This window comes from Diadema antillarum, unplaced genomic scaffold, assembly GCF_040938485.1.
Source record: "Diadema antillarum isolate AM-2024a unplaced genomic scaffold, OU_Dant_1.0 scf00000090, whole genome shotgun sequence".
Classification (NCBI taxonomy): Eukaryota; Metazoa; Echinodermata; class Echinoidea; order Diadematoida; family Diadematidae; genus Diadema; species Diadema antillarum.
This window is the reverse complement of record NW_027270979.1, coordinates 1,941,930-1,962,756: the sequence shown is the minus strand read 5'-3', so window position 1 is coordinate 1,962,756 and position 20,827 is coordinate 1,941,930. Positions and strand designations below refer to the sequence as shown.

Sequence of the window (20,827 nt, the reverse complement as noted above, 5' to 3'; positions counted from 1 at the left end):
GAAGAGTTACCTTTCTCTTCATTGACTTGTCAGGTATCAGCTGAACGATGACATCGGGTCAAAGTTCACCATTGACCCACTGGGGGGTCGCATCATCACATCAGGAGTGCTTGACCGCGAGACACAGACATCCTATGTCTTGACCGTGACTGTCCATGATGGTCCCTCACGGCAAGCACAGACCACAGTGGTCGTCGAGGTGCTGGACGTCAACGATAATGCTCCACATTTCCCATCCTCTTCTTACTTGGCAGTAATTCCTGCTACATCCCCACAAGGTATGTTTCTTGTTCCCCTGACCATAGACCTGAAAAAGCTAGTGTGTGCATTCTAACTGTGGTAATCACTTCATCATTATTGATTTTTGTAATCTCATGAGCCTAACCAGCATTGATGAGTGGTATATCTCATGTAGAGAAGATTGTTCTGGTGCTGAGAAATTTTGAATCCTTCATAATAATCTCCAAAAATGTCATGATTTAAAGGTAGGGGATACCTTTTACAGACCTCCCAAAATGCAGCATAAGATTAAATATGAACCTCAGGGGACTTGTTTAGTCCACTGCTAAGAAATTTGGAAGTCAACAGTTATCTACAATTTGAATAATGCACAAAACTCAACTACTCAGTAGTTCTGTGTGTCAGCCACACTTAAGCCTTTTTGTTGCAGTTTTCTGTATTTTTTATCTATAAACACAAATCTAAAAGTATAAGAGCTGATGTAATAACATAAAGAGTGTGTGGCAAGAATGTATATAGAAATGTTTGTAAGTTTTGATGAACTTTCTTCACAAAATATACATGATGGACACACATGCAGTGCATGGGTCTGCAAAGGTAGCCTAGTAATGTACTGGAATTTACGGTGAGCCACAAAAAAAATTCAATTCAAAATCTAACGGTCAATAAAAATGTACTAAATGTTACCTTCCACTTTCAATACTTTATGGGAGTTTCTAAAATGATACTCTCTTTAACATACCTTTGTATTTACACAACTCTTCATTTAAGGCATGCAAATGGGAGTCCCTACCTTTAAGATGTATTCCCAAGAAGGTCATATATACTTTCAGAGGTTTATTTCACATTATCAGTGGATCAGCTCTTACACCTGTATTATACATTTTTTTTTCATAGAATTTCAAAACAGTGTCATTGTGGGAATAGACTCCTTCATATACAGATAGGAAAATCAGCTTTCTGATGCTTCATACTCTGATTTCATTCTGTATTTAGTACTGCTAATTGGGGAGAATTTTTGTGAGGATTTTTATCTTCTTTTTTTTTCCAATTTGATGAGCTAAAGCACTGATAGCAAACACATTTCTGTAGCTTGCACTTATGATTGTTTTCATCTTGTTTTTCCTCGAAGGTCGGTATGTGGCAGCAGTGCAAGCTGATGATCTGGATCTTGGTGCCAACGCAGTCATCACGTACAGCTTGACTGGAAGTGGCAGCAGCAAATTTCAGATTGATGCCAACACCGGGGTTGTGTTCACAGCGGAAGACCTCACCAATGAGATGACAACGTATGAAATGCAGATTACGGCGCAGAATACTGCACCTGGTCAGAACCCCGCAGTCGCTCAGCTTCGTGTTGAGTTCAGCACTGCCTCCTTCCCTGTCATCACCGCTCCATCATCTGGCTCAAGCCACAGCTTCAGTGAGAACACACAGATTGGATTTGATGTGGTGACAGTGACGGCAACAAGTGGCACAACCTTCTCCATCGCAGGAGGCAACCATGGTGATACCTTTGAAGTCAACAGCCAGAGTGGACTTCTTACCCTTGCCAAAAATCTCGACTATGAAATGTTTCCCTCGTATTCCCTGTGGCTGGAAGCAGCAGATGGAAGCAACCCGCCACTGTCTGACTTTGTAGAAGTGCGCATTTCAGTCACTGATGAAAACGACAATGCCCCTGTCTTTGATCAGCTTGTGTACACTGCCACTGTAGTGGAGGAGCAAGCCATTCAAGTGGACGTTGTAACCGTGTCGGCACAGGACAAAGACAGTGGTGTCAATGGTCAGGTCACTTACTCTATTGAGTCGGGCAATACCAATGATGCCTTCACTATTGACCCATCCTCTGGACTTCTCAGGACATCTGGAGCCCTGGACAGGGAACGCACACCGGAGTACCTACTGACAGTCGTCGCTTCAGATGGGACTAATCCTGCGATGTCCGGTTCAGCCATAGTCGTCATCACGGTAGCAGATATTAATGACAACAGGATGTCTTTCACTAGGATATACGAGGCCAGCATCCCTGAAAACGCCCCTCCAGGCACTCATGTCGTGACAGTACACACCACAGACCCTGACGAGAGCAATCTCAGCCAGTTTGCCCTGGAGGCTGGTGGATCATCCTCCCTCTTTGCAATCGACGAGGTGACGGGAGAGATCACCGTCAATGGAACCCTTGATTTCGAAAATGAGAAGGAGCAAATCCACTATCTTCTCGTCAAAGCTCAAGATGGCGTACATAACGTGCAGACACAGGTAACTGTGAATGTGGAAGACGTCAATGACAATGCTCCTGTCTTCACAACAGACTTTATTGAGCTGACTTTCCCAGAATTTGTGTTCTCCTCCAATGTTCCCCTCACAACTCTTTCTGCTACTGACAGTGATGATGGAGATAATGGCCAGATTGATTTCATCCTCAAAACTATGACAGACATGTTTCGTGTTGAGAGCACAGCTGTTGGTGGCTGGGTATATCCCACTCACCCAATCCCCTATGTAGTGCCTCAACCAGGTCAGACGCCAGATCCGAATAGGTATGAATTCACCGTCTTTGCGGTGGATGGTGGCACACCCTCCTTGTATGATGAAGCCTCAATAGTGGTACATGTCATCCAGGACAACAGCTACAAGCCGGTGTTTGATCCGCCGACTTACTTCTCTCCAGTTACGGAAGACATGGGATCAAATGAACGTATTATCCAGGTTACAGCCACAGACAGAGACTCTGGATCCAATGCAGTCATTGTTTACTCAGTGACAGGTGGGAATGGAACATCAAGATTTGGCATCGAAAGTAACACAGGATGGGTCACGACACTGACAACTTCTCTCATGGGTGACATTGGTTCCATATATCAGCTCCAGATCAAAGCGATTGACCAAGGACATTTCTCAAAAGAGGACAACACTACCGTGACTCTCCTCATCACAGGTTCCAACAACTTTGCACCGGTGTTCAATTATCAGACATACCCCGCTTCGGTCTCTGAGAATGTGGTTGGTGCAGAGATCATCACCATTCATGCAGTAGATGATGACAACGGCATCAATGGTGAGATCAGGTACTCCCTGACCGCAGCCGATGATGACCTATTCAGCGTCGATGAGACATTGGGTTTGATCACCGTCGTTGGGAGCTTGGATCGGGAAGCATCTCAACAGCATCAGGTCAAAGTGGTGGCCCAAGATTCAGCCCTATACTCACGATCTGCTACAGCAACTGTGGTCATCACTGTGACTGATGTAGATGACAACGCTCCACAATTCAATCCCTCGGAATACGTAACTGATGTCTATGAGAACTCTCCAAGCGCAACACCAGTTATCACGGTGACTGCAACAGATGCAGATGTCGGTGCCAATGCTGACTTTGAATACATTATTACAGGAGGGGACACTGATTTCTTTACCATCAATAGAAACTCGGGGTTAATCCTCACACAAGGTAACTTGGACTACGAGGCTGGGAAGGTTTCATATCAACTGACTGTCGCTGCCACTAATGAGGAAGCTACCATGGTGTCTTCTGCCCATGTCACTGTCAACCTTCTTGGAATGAATGAATACTATCCGGTCTTCTCCCAACATCAGTATGAGTTCTACGTGAATGAACATGCTGCTGATGGGACACCAGTTGGCATGGTATTTGCAAGTGATAATGACATTGGGAGTGACGCCATTGTTTACTACCTTCTCATTGGTGGTAGTAACTCGCAGGGTTTCACCATCAACTCAGACACAGGTCTCATCACTGTATCCTTTGCAAGCGGCATGCTTGACCGAGAAGAAGCAGACACAGTCACTCTTTCAGTTATGGCAAAGAATGAAGGCCCAATCTTTGGAAATGACATCGATGAGGCAGAAGTGGTCATTCATATTCAGGATGGGAACGATGCTCCTGTCTTCACATCAGACCAGTACCAAGCCCGTGTCAGCGAGGATGCTCCAAGGGGCTCGTACATCACGATTGTCACAGCTGTGGACTACGACGAGGAGCCGAGCTTCAGGCAGTTCAACTACTCCATCTTGGCTGGCAATACGGATGATGCATTTTCTGTTGACGCAAGAACTGGCCGCATTCAGACGGCTGCTGCACTTGACCGCGAGACCGTAGCCATTTACTACCTGACTGTGGCAGCAGTCGATTCTGGCAGTCCGCAGCAGACAGGCACCACCTCGGTCATTGTGCAGCTGGATGATGTCAATGATAATGGCCCATCATTTGTAGGGGATGCCGCGCAGGGTTCTGTCTTTGAAAATGAACCATCAAATGAACTGGTGATGACCCTGAGTGCCACAGACCCTGACCTGAGCTCGGATCCCTCCCGATTTACCTACACTCTGCTCCCCACTGCCGATAGCCCAGCTTTCACTTTGTCGGGCAATGTTCTTCGTACCACCCAGACACTGGACCGTGAAATCAAGTCGGATTACTTCCTCCAAATTCAAGCAAGTGATGGAGAGTCCCCAGCAGTTACTGCCGTGTCAGCCGTTCACATAACTGTAGCTGATCGCAACGACAATCCATCCTCTGCAAGACAGGCTGGTATTGAGGTGAAGATGTATCAGTCAAGGTTTAACGGTGGCCTCATCGGATCTGTCAAACCTATCGACCCAGATTCTGATGACATATTCACTTGCCAGATTACCAGTGGTGATACCTCCCAGTTCTCCATCCAATCAAACTGTAATCTCTTCTCAAACCAGCGCACTGGAGAATCCCAACTCAGCCTACACGTGTCAGGCAATGACGGCTCCCACCAAAGCGTGACGTCCTCCTTCACTGTCATATACGAATCTTTCACCAATGACACACTTTCAAACAGTGTTACTCTACGATTGGCTGACACTACTGCCGAGAGATTCCTGTCCCAGTCCTATGACTTATTCAAGACATCCCTATCTACTTTCCTCAGCAGCCAAGAAGATGTTATTGTCTTGAGTATCACAGACAGTCCAGGCATCGACAAGGTCAACATGCTGCTGGCTGTTAAGAAGCAGAATGGGCAGCACCTCTTGCGGGAGGAACTTGTGCAGGTCTTGACAAGCAACGAGGCGACCCTGGAGAACCAGGCAAAGATGATCATAGAAAGCATAGACTACACCGCCTGCTCTGATGACCCCTGCCAGAATAATGGCATCTGCAGCTATTACATAGATCATGACCTTCAGAATGTTATTGTTGAGAGCAACCCAGTGATATTCGTTGGCATACAAACCACTCACGGATTCACCTGCTCGTGCCCAGCCGAATATGGGGGCAAAACCTGCGAAATCCCGACGGACTACTGCGAGGATGCCAACTGCCTCAATGGGGCCACCTGCCAGAATGAAATTGGAGGCTACACCTGTGCCTGCCTACCTGGATTTACAGGTGCCAGATGTGAGAGCGAAGTGAACGAGTGCAGCAGCGCACCATGTATTAATGGCGGCACTTGCGAAGATCTCACCAATGGGTTCTACTGTGACTGTGCGGACGGTTACACCGGCTTTTTCTGTGAGATTGGCCCTTGCAGCGTTGGCCCATGTGAGAATGGCGGTACCTGCACAGAAGGAGAAGGTACCTTTGTGTGTCAGTGTGATGACAGCCATTGGGGTGAACGGTGCCAGCACACCACCATCGGTTTCGAGGGTGGTTCCTTCATCGCCTTCCCCTCCCTGCCATCCTCCAGTGCTGTTGTCTCCATTGAGTTCGCCATGACATCCACCCACGGCCTTTTGCTCTACAATCATGACGACTCCACAAGTAACAACGCCATATTTGTTGCCCTGGAAGTGGTGGAAGGATTGCTTCAACTCTCCTTCAACTTCGCACCAGATGGGCAGAGCAGCATTTCTACCAGTAAGGTTGTCAACGACGGAAACTGGCACAAAGTGGAAGTACGACTCGAAGGAACGGTAAGGCATCACACCCCTTTGACTACCATTTATTCATAGATAAGAATTCTTTTTCAGATATAGAAACCTAATTATCCAAACAGACAACATGTCTTATGTTTCAGCCATAATGTATTGCTTGGGCAGAGCAATTTTTTTACACTCCCCCACAATTTACTCTATCATAACTATCAGTACAAACAGGTTGCCTGTCTCTCATGTATGCTATTATTCCCAATTATGCTTAAATCCATGCCAAACATACACTTAGTGTAGAAAACATTTGAACGAGCATTGACTTGGAATTTTACAATTTTAACAAAAGCCTGTAATGTTTGCGGAATATCTGAACAAGTTTGCTGATAGGAGGAAGACATGGGAAAATTCTATGGAGAGAAAAAAAACCCACCAACAATCGAATGTTTAGAGTTTGAGAAGGTTTCCTTCAAATTTACTTTATGTTTGCATGTCACAGTGACCTCATTCAAGCAAATTTATAGGCACAGGTCGTGATGCTAGTGAAACTGCGGAATGGGTAAAAGACAGGAAACTATTCCCTCACACACATTTGCCCAGCATGACCCAGCCCTTGAGCTGAGAGAGCAGAGAAGATGCGCTCTTGCCAAGGTACAAATCATCCCCCACGGTAACACTTCATAAGTTAGCCGAACTTGCCCCACATACTGACAGCATGTGCGCAATGTTTATTTTCACTTTTAAACTGGGGGAAAGAAATTGAGGAAAAATAACACATGAACTTCTGAAGGAGATGCCGTACTTCGACCGATTTATGATCTCATTGGCAAAGAGGCAACATCCTCCCTCAAACAACATTTGCCATTTTAAAAAAGACCAAAAAACAACAACAATAAATTCTTGTCCTCTTGATTTTTCAAAGAGCCTGTGAGGTTAACATAGTGGCCACTGCAATTGTGTGTCCATCTACAGCAAGGATTCCTTGATGAAAGATTTAGCTTCTTGGTATTTGTTCCTCTTGAGCATTCTGGGGGGTAGTGGTGTGATTTCTGGAGGTAATCCATCATGCACCTTTAAAGGCATGCTTGTCAGATTTTTGCCAGTCATGTGTAGAAGGTTGGAAAAATGTCATCACACCCTTAAAGGGAAAGTAGATATAGAATGTGAAAGTCATAGACCCCACATTTTGCAGAGAACCCAACCAAACAAGCAAACAAACAAGAGATTTATGTGTCCTAACTCCTTGTCGAGCTCACATTTATATATTTGTATACTTCAGTGTACGAAAACCTTTGCACAGATATGTCTTATTTGAATTGATTGTAGAATAGCTAGATACATCATGAAACATATCAATGTTGACTTATTTCCATGGATGGTTTGCTTCCAAGATTGTTTGACTTATAAACTCCATAATCACAATAGTTTATGGCTGCTGATGATTCCCTTTGATATCATGCATCCTCTCAAAAGTTCATGCGCAAACTGCCCTAGAAGTTCAAGGTAGTGCACACATCATCCCATTTTTCCAGAATCATTTAATGGCGCTGCCCAACAAAGTGTACGGTGAAAATGAGCATAGTGTATGTTCACTTGACCGAGTAAAACCTAGCAGCTTGAATATGAAAATATCAGGTGTCATATTTATGCTGCAAAACTAGGGGAAAAGTCATTACCAGACTGGCAAGAATTCCATGCCATGCAAGTCGGTGTTGTGGGTGATGGTGGGTGATAAATTATGGGGTGCTGATCTTTGCTAGTCACTGCATATACCTTAATTCCAGGCATCACACGACTTGGCATGTCATCAGGTTTCATCTCGCTGTAGAGACAACGTTGTCGGCATCAGCTGGAGGGTGTTCTGTTTTGTTTTTGTTTTCTTAATGGGATGTATAGTGATGAAAGAAATGAACTAGGGATAGCCATGTTATTAATACAGGCTTCTCTAGCATGAGTCTTGGTTTGCCTTATTAGATACCTGATGTTTTTAATTAAAAAGAAAAAAAGATAATTTTCAGTTCTGTGATGTGCAAATATCTACCATGGTAGTTTCATTTGATCTCCAGAAGTCTGCAAACTTCTTAAGGAGAAAATGCAACTGCAAAACTGAGGATGTCTGCAATGCAGCGCTGTGAAACTGCTTATGAGCACAGCACATTCTCAAAAACCAGATAGGCAAAACACCAAAAACCATATGGCCCCAAGACATACCTGGTACACAAAAGCTGCTGTCAAAAGTTACAGTATCATTATCTGTATTTTTTGGCATGACAAACCAATGACGTAGGCAATTGCTGAATCACATTTTTGTCACTGCTGTCTGGGCAGACAACTTGATAATAGTACATATATAATGACAATCACAAGTAAGGAGATCTCAAAGTGGTACTAGCTAATTCATGTTTGTAAGTTTGTATTTCAAAATCTTCATTCTGCGCTGGTTACAAAGGAGAGAGAAATATTTTCAAGAGAGAGAGTAATAAAGGCTAGTGTCATGCACGCCCTTTTGAGAAACAAATGTGGCCGTTGTTTAGCAAGTGATTGATTTCCTGAAGAACTGTAGAAATGATGACTGCTCTTTTAGAAACCATATTAATCAAATGGGCGATGAAAAAGGTTTGTTGGCAACAGATTGAGTGCATCGTATTGCTTGGGACTCATTCCTAACCTAATGTCACTGACCAAAGTGGAAAGTACATGGCTATTCACCATTTTGCCTCAAAGTGCAGAGCGAATTCAATCTCCATCTGGTCAGACATTTCAACCAGTCTTGAAAATCAAGTCCGCGGTCTTTCTCTGTTGGATGCGTCTGTGAAAAATGAGTGATGTAAATCCTTCAGCATGCTCATCACAACCCGAGCTAAATTACCCCTTGATGTTTATTGCAGTAAATCTACCTAGGTTTTTCACAGCGATGATGAATATACTGTCATATGAATAAGGTGTATGTAGCCAAATAGCGTATGTACTACTACGGGTCACTGATAAAGAGTACAGCTTGTCATGGATAAAGATGAGTATGTAATGTGCGTAGCACGAATGTTGAGAGGTGTTCTTGAAAGACATATTCTACTCCCCCCTGTGGAGAGAAGAACATCAGAAATACTGTAAGCGCCTTTGCATGGGGTTTTGTTTCTGTAGAAGCCAAGCCCTGTGCTATTAGTATCCTCTGCTTGTAAAGTATCTGTATGATCAACATGATTCATTATTGTCACATGATGTCTGTGTACATTGCATGAGCATTGAATCATTTTCTTCTCAAATGTTCATATCAAGAAGCTTTGAAATTACCCTCTTAGGAAAAAAAGAAGAAGGGACATAGACAAGCAATCTTAAATTGAAAAAACAAGATTACCAAATCTTTTTCCATATTGATTTCCACACATATACGCAGGGTAAAAGTCATCCATATTTCGATGAGAGTGTTGTGCATTTATTCCCTACTCTGTATGGGCAAACTTTGCATGTGTTTTTTTTTAATGTTAGATGTCTCAATATCATGGAAAGTGTGTCTGGAGGAATACATAGTTGATTTTGTTTTGTTTTTTGAGCAAGTTACATGTTCATCAGAATTTTTTGTTTTTTTTTTTGTTTTTTAAACGAAATCTCAAGGTACATGTAGAGATTAGTATGACAATAATTGCCTGTGGTATGTGGCGTGACATTGGTAATGCTACATGAATTGTCTTCGCCCAGAATGAAGATGTCTTTTGTCTAGTATTTCAAATAAATGGCGGAGTGGAAGCGGCAAATGTGCACGAGGATAATCACAAATAAGACCATTTTTCACCGTAAATGAGACTCTTCCATATCTCAGCTTACCCCCACCACCAGACACAATGGTGGATTTACGAGGACAGGGTCATCCCGTTGACACCCTGTCTTTTGCCAATAGGAATTCTCTTTGCCTGTCATGTGACACCAGGCTCGGATGATTTCTTCTTCTTTCATATGAAATATATATTGCTCCAGGTATGGCATCTTCAGAGGGCCCTGTTCTTTTTAGTTGTTTGGTACAGTTTCTTTCGTTCAGCGGTGTATGAATTTGGGCACCAATTATCATGTTTTTTAGTGATACAGTTGTTGTACTACTACGAAGAAAAAAGCAAACACCCACCAAAATGTCATTTCAAAACTAGGCCATGAGAATAATGGCGAAGGACCAAAATAGTGTAGTAGATGAGACCCCTGATATATTCAATTCAAATAACTCTAGAATAATTTAAAGCCCCCCCCCCCCCCCCAATAAAAAACATTGAAAATAATGTTGCTGTAGTTTAGATCATTGAAAAATGCACCGGGTACCGTACAGATGTAGAGGTAGATATGTAACATTTTCATTCAATAAAGAGCCCCCTTCTCATATTCGAATGAGATTAGGGAATGTGATGACTCGACATGGATGTATGCAACCCTATATCTGGCTTTGCTGAAACATGTTATTTTTCAAATGTACCGGTAGAGAGTGAAATCAAGCTGGGGGTAATCAGGACCACCGCAGCTCCTCTTGTATCCCTCACATCAGAAGAGCCAAAGCCCCGACTCCAAACAACCAATCAGTGTGGGGGAGGAAGCCACGGTCTGGCTGAATATTGTGTTGGTGAACGATTTATTGCAAAATATGAGGGCAAAAACCTTGTCAGTTTTTTGAGAATAGGACCCCAGATATGTCCTCCAATTATATTTTGCGCAATCAGACATGTACATACCATTCCATTTTTTGATGAGAGGGGTGCTCTTTTCAGTCACATACCATCTGAGCTGGAATGCCCTGTGTTTGTATCAGAAGTTTTACGCCCCTCGCTGATCCCATGTAGCTTTAGTGCAATTTTTGTAGTCAGATTTCCTGGGGAAGCTTGGGATGCTGCCTGGATAAATGCAGAGAAGAGGAGGGTATATCATGTCAGGAAATTCCCTGAGAATGATTCGTTGGATTATACAATTACTACCACCATAAGTATCATGAGGGGGATATTAGTGTGGTCGACGATGCTTTGAATCTGCCTTCCACAAGGTTTTCATTGCCTGAGACTTGACTTTATGTTTATGAGATTAACTCTCATATTCTCCCCATCTGAAGGAACAGATAAAATGCAGAACTTGCAGATGATGTCTTCGGCCTCACAAAGACTGATTTTGCTCATGATCAATACAATTGCACAAAGAATATGAATAATTGGAGTTATCTCTGCGACGCAATATTATAGGATACAAACTCTAACAACCCATTATCAAATGAGTGCCTTCATTGTAATGCTATTGTTCTAATGTAGTTGTTAAATAATGATGATGATAATGATGCTGATGCTTATAATAATAGTTATGATAATAATGATGGTAGCAGCAGTAGTAGTAGCAGTATTCGCAGAAGTGATGATGATAATGACAATGATAATAATTATGCTAATAAAAAAAAAAAGAATTACAAGAAAATCGACACTGAACAGTTTTCATAGCATTTCAAGAATCCACAGCCTGGTTGATACACATGTGTGAGATACTGAGGTTATTCATGTGTGTAACAGCGCATTGCATGTGAGCAGGGTATTTGATGCAGATTTGCAATTTGCAGATAGTGGAACATTTTAATCCACAAAATCATGATTGGTGCGAACAGATAAACCCCTTGATACCAATGACCGTCAGCTCCACCTAATCAGTAAACCAGCGAAATGCAGTGATCACCTGTTACTGGGCCGGGAACATTTCCTAATGTCTTAGTTTTGCTTACCGCCCTCAGAGAAGTTCAGAAGTACAAGAATTTAGAATGCTCATACCTCATCCTAAATCATAGTCAGTCACATGACAATTCTAGTTAACATAATATTCCATTTTTGGACATATTTCATGTATATGGGAGTTAAAAAAAAGGAGTTACAATTCACAACTGTGTAAATCAAGTGTTCTTGCTCCGGCACTTTTATTCTCAAGCTAATGTTTGTCCCATCATGAACTTTGTAGAGGCTATTAAAACAGAGTAGAAGCCTGTTGCAGGGTGCTGCGGGTCAAATGCTAATGTGTCCCTAGCTTCTAGTCTTACCCAAGGCAATTAATTATCGTCCCCACGAGCGGCTGCGTTCATGGGTCTCCGCACGTAGCCGAGATCTGCATCCACATCTGCAAACTGCAAACACTTCCACAACACTTAGCTGAAATAATGCCTCAATTATGTTGTCATGCTGTCTTTGGCATAATTTTGTATGTATCTACTTTGCCAAGAAATCAAGTTTGATATTGATTGATGCTCATTCAACAGGTGCTGAACCACAGTATGATCTAAGGGGTGTGGTGGGGTAACAGCAGTAGGGAATTGATCCATTTATTTGCTACCAGATGCAGGCATAAACTCGTTACACATATTGAAAGTCGATGTTCAGTGCAAATCCCCAAAGGACTAATGAAATCAAATGTCTTAATGTTTTGCATTCTTTGTTTGATTTTTGTTTTCTCAACAGAGCATAAGTCTTAATCTCTTGGATGATGACTGCCGCACACTGTCATCAGATGCGTGTTCAGCTGTACAGACGACTACCATGTAAGAGAAGTCTTTCTTTTTGGGCATGTGTTTGGATGTGAATGCAACCTTTTCCAGTTGAGTGTAGTTGAGGCAATGCACTAATGGGTAGTCTGAAAGCGAAGTGGTGACATCGTTCATATGAAAAAAAAAAATAGTTTCCTCATATTTCTTTGATTAAATACCAATAGTGTTTGAAAATGTCAGTGCACGAACTCACTTACAGTTGTATGCATGTCACTTTAATGAAGTGTTGGATTAAATATGAGGTGAAATTCAAGATCTAGCATTTCATTGTCGTGGCAACAACATTTCAGTGTCCACTAGATTTGAATGAAGGCCGCAAAAAGTATATAAAAAAACTAACTCTGTGCACTTGTCCTATTTGTCATTCTTGAAACACTTGCAGCTGCCAGGTCTATCTATGACTTCTTCTTTTTTTCATTGAGGGAAACAGGTGAAACTATTTGAGATTGATGCGATTGGAATGATGCTCATGTGTTCTTTTTGTTTGGTCTCTGTAGATCACTCGACTTTGGAGGTACCCCTCTCTCTATTGGCGGTGTGGCTGACATCACTGAGGTCACCTCAAGGCCATCCCAAGTGTCCTCTGCCGACTTTGTAGGCTGCATGAAGGGGATTTACATCAACGGGCAACGGAAGGACATGACCAATGCAGTGGACAGCGCCGGCCTGGTGGAAGGGTGCAGTCGGGAGGGCGGGACCTGCAGTAGCGCCCAGCCCTGCCCAGATGGGAACACCTGTGTGGAGGAGTGGTGGGATAGCTGGTGTCAGTGTGACCCCATCATGTGCAGCGACGGTGAGATCATATCAGATTTCATAAATGTATCATATTTCAGGCTCGTAACTAAGAACCGGCATGTTATATCAGGGTGATCGCAGTTAACTGTAGCTACTTAGGTTTCTTTTTATGTTTGCTTGACTGGTTGATTTGGATTTTGAATGATTGGTCTATTAATGAAGGACAGCTCAATTGACGCCACTTCATTTTCTGCATCATTGCTGTGATCACTCATCCTAAATATACAACAACAAACCAACATATGTACCCAAACTTTTGTCTAATACAAAATCTTCATTCATGTTGTGATTTGATCGTGAAATAGCTTCATGACTGTCTTGTGAGCAATGGGCATGTGACAAAGATTACCTAGATTAGAGTCAGGTTATTTCTGGCTAGTGGATTTCATAAGTTGAAATGTTTGTGCCCCTTTTTGAAGATAGAATCATGTATGTATTTCCTGTAATGTGCTAGTTATATTTAAAGGACCGCATTGCTTTTATTTAAAAGGACTCTTCCTAAAAATGGAGCATGAACTGTGATTTTGTGATCTTAAAGATTAAGGTAGTAGATATGTGAAAATGTTTGCACTCAACGATGGTCTCTTTGCGGATTGGAGCTGTAGGCTGTTTTAAAGGAACCTGTCAACATGCAGATTTATTCAAATGTGTCCTCTCTCTTGACCCTAACAGTTTACCAGCCTGTGACCCTTGGGGATGGAGGCTTTGTGACGTACCGCATCAAGGAGGACTACAAGCGGCAGCAGCTCCTCGAGGAGGCCAAGTCGCTGTCGAGGAGAAGACGGAGGAGGGCGGCTGCGTCCGAGTCCGTCGGTCTCTCATTCAGAACAGATACGAAGGATGCCCTGCTTCTCTACATTACCTCCGACGAGGAATTCACAGCCTTACAGGTACGGCCGTCGGGATTTAGCTGCAATGATGACAAATCACTGTAGCAGAGAATAGTTTAGACAGTGAAGACAGCTCGTCATATGCTGCGGAAGCTGTTTTCTCAATGTGTTATTACAGTCATCCTTTTTTTTTCACACAGTACCCTAATTGACTGTGTTGCTGTTACTCCATGTATATTATGCTGTGTTATTCATAAGACAACCTAGTGCTATTATACGGAAGGTCCCAGTTCAGAACAAAGACATTGTCAGACAGAACATCTTTTGGAAAGTTTTTTTTTTTTCTTCATATGTATTACATGATGCAATTCAGTCATTCATGTTTCTAAGTGGTGCATATATCATGATTAATCTCCTGCTGCATGACACACTGCAAGCATGATACTACCGATGCAAAAGTCATGATCCAAGACAGAGATAATGGGAGTGTGGATGATGTGTCCAAGAAATATATTGTGAAGTTTTCCTACCACAGCCAACAGCAACTGGCAGTCAGCTCACACTGTACTCAGTTATAATAAACACAGTTTAAAACAAAATTCTTGTTACAACGAAATAGAAAATTCAAGTCCCAAAATTATCGTCAGTATATCTTTATGTACTTCACTGTTTGTACAGCTTTAAAGAACTTTCAGTATAATGAAAGAAAACTGCTGGTTCTGAGAACTTTTTATAACTATAGTCGTCGCCTGTATTGTATCTGTCACAGCTGAAGGATGGTTTGCTGGAATACTCTCATGGAAGCAGTGGGCAGAGCAGTGGAGAACTCCTCCTAGATGCCCCATCCCTTGGTGATGGGGCCTGGCACAGCATCAGCCTCTCGTTGGCCGGAGACCTGATCACTCTGGTTGTTGACAACATCGAGAAAACTGCCACATTTGCTGATCCCCATGAATTCACCGCACTGGCAGTAACTGGGATGTGGATCGGTGGAGCCGAGACACCAATTGTCATCAACGGACAAGCTGTAGCTGGTAAGTGCACTTTTGGACCAGGGTGAATTTGTTCATGTGTAGTGTTTATTTTCTTGGCATATTTCCTCACAGACTCATCCTCAAAAACCAATAGCTCCTCTAAAATCTGGAGAGTTAAGTTGCTGGAGAGGCTGTTTTGACCCCCTGCATATTTGCAGCAGTTTGGGCATCTAACTGCAGGAAACATCTTGAGCAAGAATTTTGTCATGCTGTGTACTCTTGAATGTCAATTCACCTTTGTGTTCCAAAAAGTGTTTGCATAAAGTATGCAAAAAAGTTTAAGAAAATGCAGATGCTGCATAATTTAGCATTCATGGATTGGCATTGAGAATTTAGTAGTTGAGTACTGAGTATATGCTTAAAGGAAAATTTGCCTGTCTTTAAGTTGTACTGGTGCAACATGTTACTCAGGACACCTTGTTAGCAGTATCCAGCCACATATCTGCTTTGTATCTAGAGATTATGATTGAATATGCAGAAAAATTTGAATCATTGTAGTATTTACATTGGCATGTCAGAATTCATCTTCGAATTGTACCATTTTTCACGAACCGGGTATTGCTTTCCCATGTGCATTTGATGTGGATTGTTATCTTGGTGAGAAGAAGAGCATATATGAATTATAGCAATACAAAATAGCATTACTTTTGACTGGTTTCGTCTGCGTACCTGCAGGTTTCACTGGATGTCTGGATGATGTGGAGATGAATGGCAAGCCCCTGCCGCTGGATGGTGAAACAGAGAGATTTGAGGCGGTTCCATCGGGCAGCGCGGGTGAAGGTTGCGACGCAGCTGGCCCCTGCCTGGGCACGCCATGCGGACAGGGAGAGGTGTGCGTCCCCGATGGCAATCTTCCCACCTGTGTGCCCACCGCCTGTGCTTCCGACACCTGTAGGAATGGTGGCACCTGCTCTGAAAGCGGTGGACGAGCCTCCTGTACTTGTCTTGATGGATTTGCTGGAAGCTTCTGTGAGACAGAGTCTGAACCCACCAAAAACAACAATTCCAATGTGCTCTACATCGTGTTACCGATTATCTTTGTGATTTTGCTGATCGTTGTTATCGTAGTAGCGGTTTTGTATGTCCGGCGGCGCAGCTTTGCCTTGAAAAAGCGGCACGCAGCTCAGAATAATGCCCTCGGAGGGGTCCCCAAGACGTTGGGGCTGAGTCCCACAGACAACCCGGGATTTATGGGGGACACCTTTGATGATGCCACCATGATAGGATCGGATGGGAAGGTTAACGTTTCTGGGCTGATCCAGCGGCAGACGCCTGACATCATAGAGCAGAATATGGCGATCCAAAACAACAGCAACCCTTCCAGCAACTCACTCATGATGGAGAATGACACTGGTGAGCATGTCAATATTGAGATGGACGTTCGCAACGGCCCTGAATTCGACGAGGCAGAGCACTATGACTTAGAAAATGCAAGTAGCTTAGCAGCATCAGACATCGATGTTGCCTATCATTATAAACACTATCACGATCGCGATCGCAATCGCAGAAAGAAGAAGCACAGACCCAGCCAGAACCCGCTGTTGGCCAGGATCCAGGCATCACCAGCGAGACTGAGCCCGGTCAGTAATAGTTCGCATCATATGGGAAATGATATAGCGCACAGTACTCCGCTAGACACTCAGAATGCTATTTTGCGGCAGAGTCCGGGACTACATTCCAACTATAGCACAAACAACACATTACGCATAGGCTCGGTGCCAAATAGTGGGCGGGCCACCCCAGCCAGGAGCCTGGCTAGCCCCGTCAACTCGGAGCACAGCTATCAGAGTGAGCTGAGGAGTCAGGCACACCGCTCGGATGTTAGCAGCATTCGGAGCGGGAGCAAGGCCCGCCGGGGGGCCACACCCCTCTCCCATGAGGGAGAGAAAGCCCCATCAAAGGGGAGGACTAGTAAAAGCCCACTAGTCGGGCTCACTGCCGAAGAGGTAGCGCAACTCAACACCGCAAGACCTGACCTCATGTCGGGCAGCCATGCCAGCACGATAGATGACCTCTCATCAGTCAGCAGTGGGGGTCATCCATGCAGACATCGTCGAGACGATCACACCCCCGTCGATCCCTCTCACTTGCTGGAGCCACCCGATTCCACCTCGGACGACACCAATGACTCTTTCACCTGCTCCGAGATGGAATCGGAGTACGGCAAGCGGCGCTTCGAGAGGGAATTCTCTGCGGAGGCTGTGATTCGCAGCAAGCTGGCGGAAATTGAGGACGCGGAGGACAGTGTGCTACCGCACGTGAACGGCGCCCTCAAGCAGAGGCGACTGGACTCTCGCGGGGGCTCGCTGATCACGTCGGAGGAGGAGAACGGACATCCGCGGAAGGACAAAAGTAATCCTGAAGTGAGTCTAGAGAGGCTGCTGGGCTGGGGGCCCAGGTTTGAGCACCTGGTTGGTGTTTTCAAAGACATTGCTCAGCTACATGAAAACAACGGCAAGATAACATTACAGACATCACTCACACATGAGGAATTCGTCTGATGCCTTATCAGTGGAAATCAATTTTGTTATGTGACAAACTTTCATATCATATTCTGTGCATAAGTATGATGCCTGCCAAAGTACTCATTGCCACTGTGTCTGGTCAGTTTTGGTTCATTTCAAAGATGTCTTGTTAATACCAAAAAGATATAATTTTCATTTTATTCCAAACTTTGCATTCCCAGAGTTTATACTTTAACAGTGATTTCTGCCAAGCCTATTTTTTGTTGTTGTTGTAGCCTCTATGTATTTACCAGGCAAACGGGCAATGCCTGTCCATGTGAGAGAATATATTATTGAATCTTTGCCAGACTGTTATGTTGACTGTTGTAATGAACAAGCAGCGGTTGTAATTTGCTCCTTCTTCCTGTTTGACGAGAGAGGGCTGATGAGGGTGATGTTATGTAATACACGGCACCACTCATATGTAGAACAAAATGATGGAGGCTTGAGATGCTAGAGATATTTTTAACAAATGAGAAACTGTTCAGTGCACTTGGCATGCTACAGTGTCATCTCTTTTATACATCCAGTTTTCAAATGCCTTGATCTATAAGTATTCTGTAGTGTGTATGGAATTTTGTATCAAGAGTTAGATTTGTTAATCTTTTTTTTTTCTTTTTCATGTACAGACAGTGAGGTAATACCTTGCTACTTTGTATTTTGTGAAGATGTTAAAAGATTCAGAACTGTTTGTGTAAATGTGACAATCCTTTGTACAAAGGTTAGAGGCCATTTATATATATGTGAAATATCTCGTTTCATGTTTTGCGTATTGATATTTATTGTGGAAAGTAATGAGCACCCATGACATGACATGATGTTCCATGCAATAGTACTGTTGAAATATGCTTGTGAATGTTTTTCCTATGTGTCCTATGTTTGCAAATGTGTATGTTTTTTAGAGAAATCAAAGATCAGTGGACTTAAACACGGAGCTTCTCAACATATATCAAGGTGAAGTCAATCAAATCAGACATTGTTCAAAAAACATTTGTATGGCTGATTGTATATTGTTTGATTTTATGTTCAGTGTCTCTGTCCTGTTTGCAGGGAGGGAAAGTATATTTCTGTATACTTTGATTTCTACAGAAGGCTTCTCAACGACATTCATGTCATGTTGCATATCTTTCATGCCACGTCTTCCCAAAGCAAAAAACAAAAACAAACAAACATAATTACACTTTTACAACAGAACAAGGATAAATCTTGCACAACAGTCTGTTTTTATCATTCAATGTACTTTGACAATCTTTGTGTATGTGCACTATGTGTAAGGGTTGACCGACCCCTCATTATAACAGAAGAAAAAATTGCAATGTAATGTTCCTATGGATCTTTTTGCTTCCTATTCTGTGTATTTCAGTCCAGTCACACGATCCTATTCATCCATATTTGCTGCATTCTTATTCAGGCCGTACAGTTGTTGAATGCCATATTTTTATAAAGTCTCCTGTATGGATTCTGTCTGATCTGCCACTTTAAATGCCACTATTGTTATACATCAGTTTTAGAGTATGCAGTATTTATTTTGGCACCAGACTTGCATGATGAATTTTATAAGCATAGATTTTCTAGTGTATACCAGTTTTACATTTTGTCAGTACAAAAAGCAAGACGCTGATAACAGGAGAGCTAAATCCTCTGGTTCTTGATGAATCTTTATCTACGAATTTGATATCTTTTCTTCTTTTTGTATATTGCAAATTTTATAATATACTATCAAGTGACAGACAATGATTCTTTATTTCTACTTTAATTGTGTTACTGTCATGGACTAATGATGTAGATTTTATTTCAAAGTCTCCAAAATACTCGATCAAGTATGATATATATGCCCTTCGGAATGTTTTGGTTTGCATTCTTGTCTATGATTTTAAGTGGAGAAAGATATTCAGATGTAGAGCCTATGTTCTCTCTGCACAATATTTGGTTATTATTTCTTCTGTCATATGAAATATCTTCATGCACATCAATACACACATTAGTACAAACACAGACACAGACACACACACACACACACACACACACACACACACACACACACACACACAAACCCACAAACACACACATATACAAACCCACAAACACACACACACCCATTCACTCATAACAATGCACTGCTTGGATAGAGTACCGGTACTTTGTATTCAAAGTCTTACATACTTCACTACCTTGACAAACCTCATAAAATTTGACTGTATCTGCACAAATGTACAATATCTGATGTAAGTAAGAGCACACAGTTTGTCATTTTGCATTTGATACGCATGTTCTCGCATTTTCCATTTTTTTTTAAATTCAATGTGGTAATGTCATTTCTATAGATTGTGTTCTGGAGAACATTATGTAGATAAGATCATGTTGTTATGTCAAAGGGATGGTTTTATCAGGACTTTAGTGTCATGGACTTAAAACCACTCAAATGGTTGAGATATTTTGAGCTTCTGTTTCACTTGACATTCAAAGCAATGTGTTGTCTGAAGTTTTCTTTCCACTGTTACAATTTCTTAGAAAGTTTTTCGTATTATTGTTTTTTGTTCATAGATCAGTGGGTACTTTATTTCTGCACAGTACATGTTCGTACTAGTTGTCTGTACTTAACTTGGCATGCATTTGTGCATTGTGCATGGACTTACAAGAATCAGTATTCAAAAGTTTATAAAGTAAATTGAACCTCGCTGGGTGTTTGGAGAGTCAATAAACACTTTGTATTCAACAATGAAATTAACCTGGTTTGCTGCAGTAATCTTTGTTTCTTAATCTTTCGTGCATATGATTGCTTGTCATATGTGAATTTACCTCCTGTGTTGTAATGTCTAAAGCCAGAGCCACAGAAATGAATATTACGATTATGGACCACCCCCACCCCCACCCGATTGGTAATGAAACACAATTTTTCAGCGGTATTTTTTTTTTCATATATATTTTCGGGCACTGGTGAACTTGGAGTTTGAGTGATGTGTGAGAGGACATCAAACTATTAAAGTGATAGGTTAGTGAGATATTTTTAGATTTTTAAGA

At 42.5% G+C, this 20,827-nt stretch overlaps 1 protein-coding gene across 1 annotated transcript in view; it reads left to right on the top strand.

Moving 5' to 3' along the window:
- The window catches only part of LOC139718166 (protocadherin Fat 4-like), a gene marked incomplete at its 5' end in the record, with an annotated part of 54,250 nt that extends 35,315 nt beyond the window's left edge, over positions 1-18,935 (top strand). The window contains 7 exons of the mRNA XM_071629651.1: positions 34-278; positions 1,373-6,147; positions 12,558-12,637; positions 13,141-13,436; positions 14,111-14,328; positions 15,038-15,302; positions 15,978-18,935. Of these exons, the coding sequence (XP_071485752.1) occupies positions 34-278; positions 1,373-6,147; positions 12,558-12,637; positions 13,141-13,436; positions 14,111-14,328; positions 15,038-15,302; positions 15,978-17,803 (7,705 nt within the window). The remainder of the gene's footprint in view (positions 1-33; positions 279-1,372; positions 6,148-12,557; positions 12,638-13,140; positions 13,437-14,110; positions 14,329-15,037; positions 15,303-15,977) is intronic.
- Between the last annotated feature and the right edge of the window lie 1,892 nt (positions 18,936-20,827).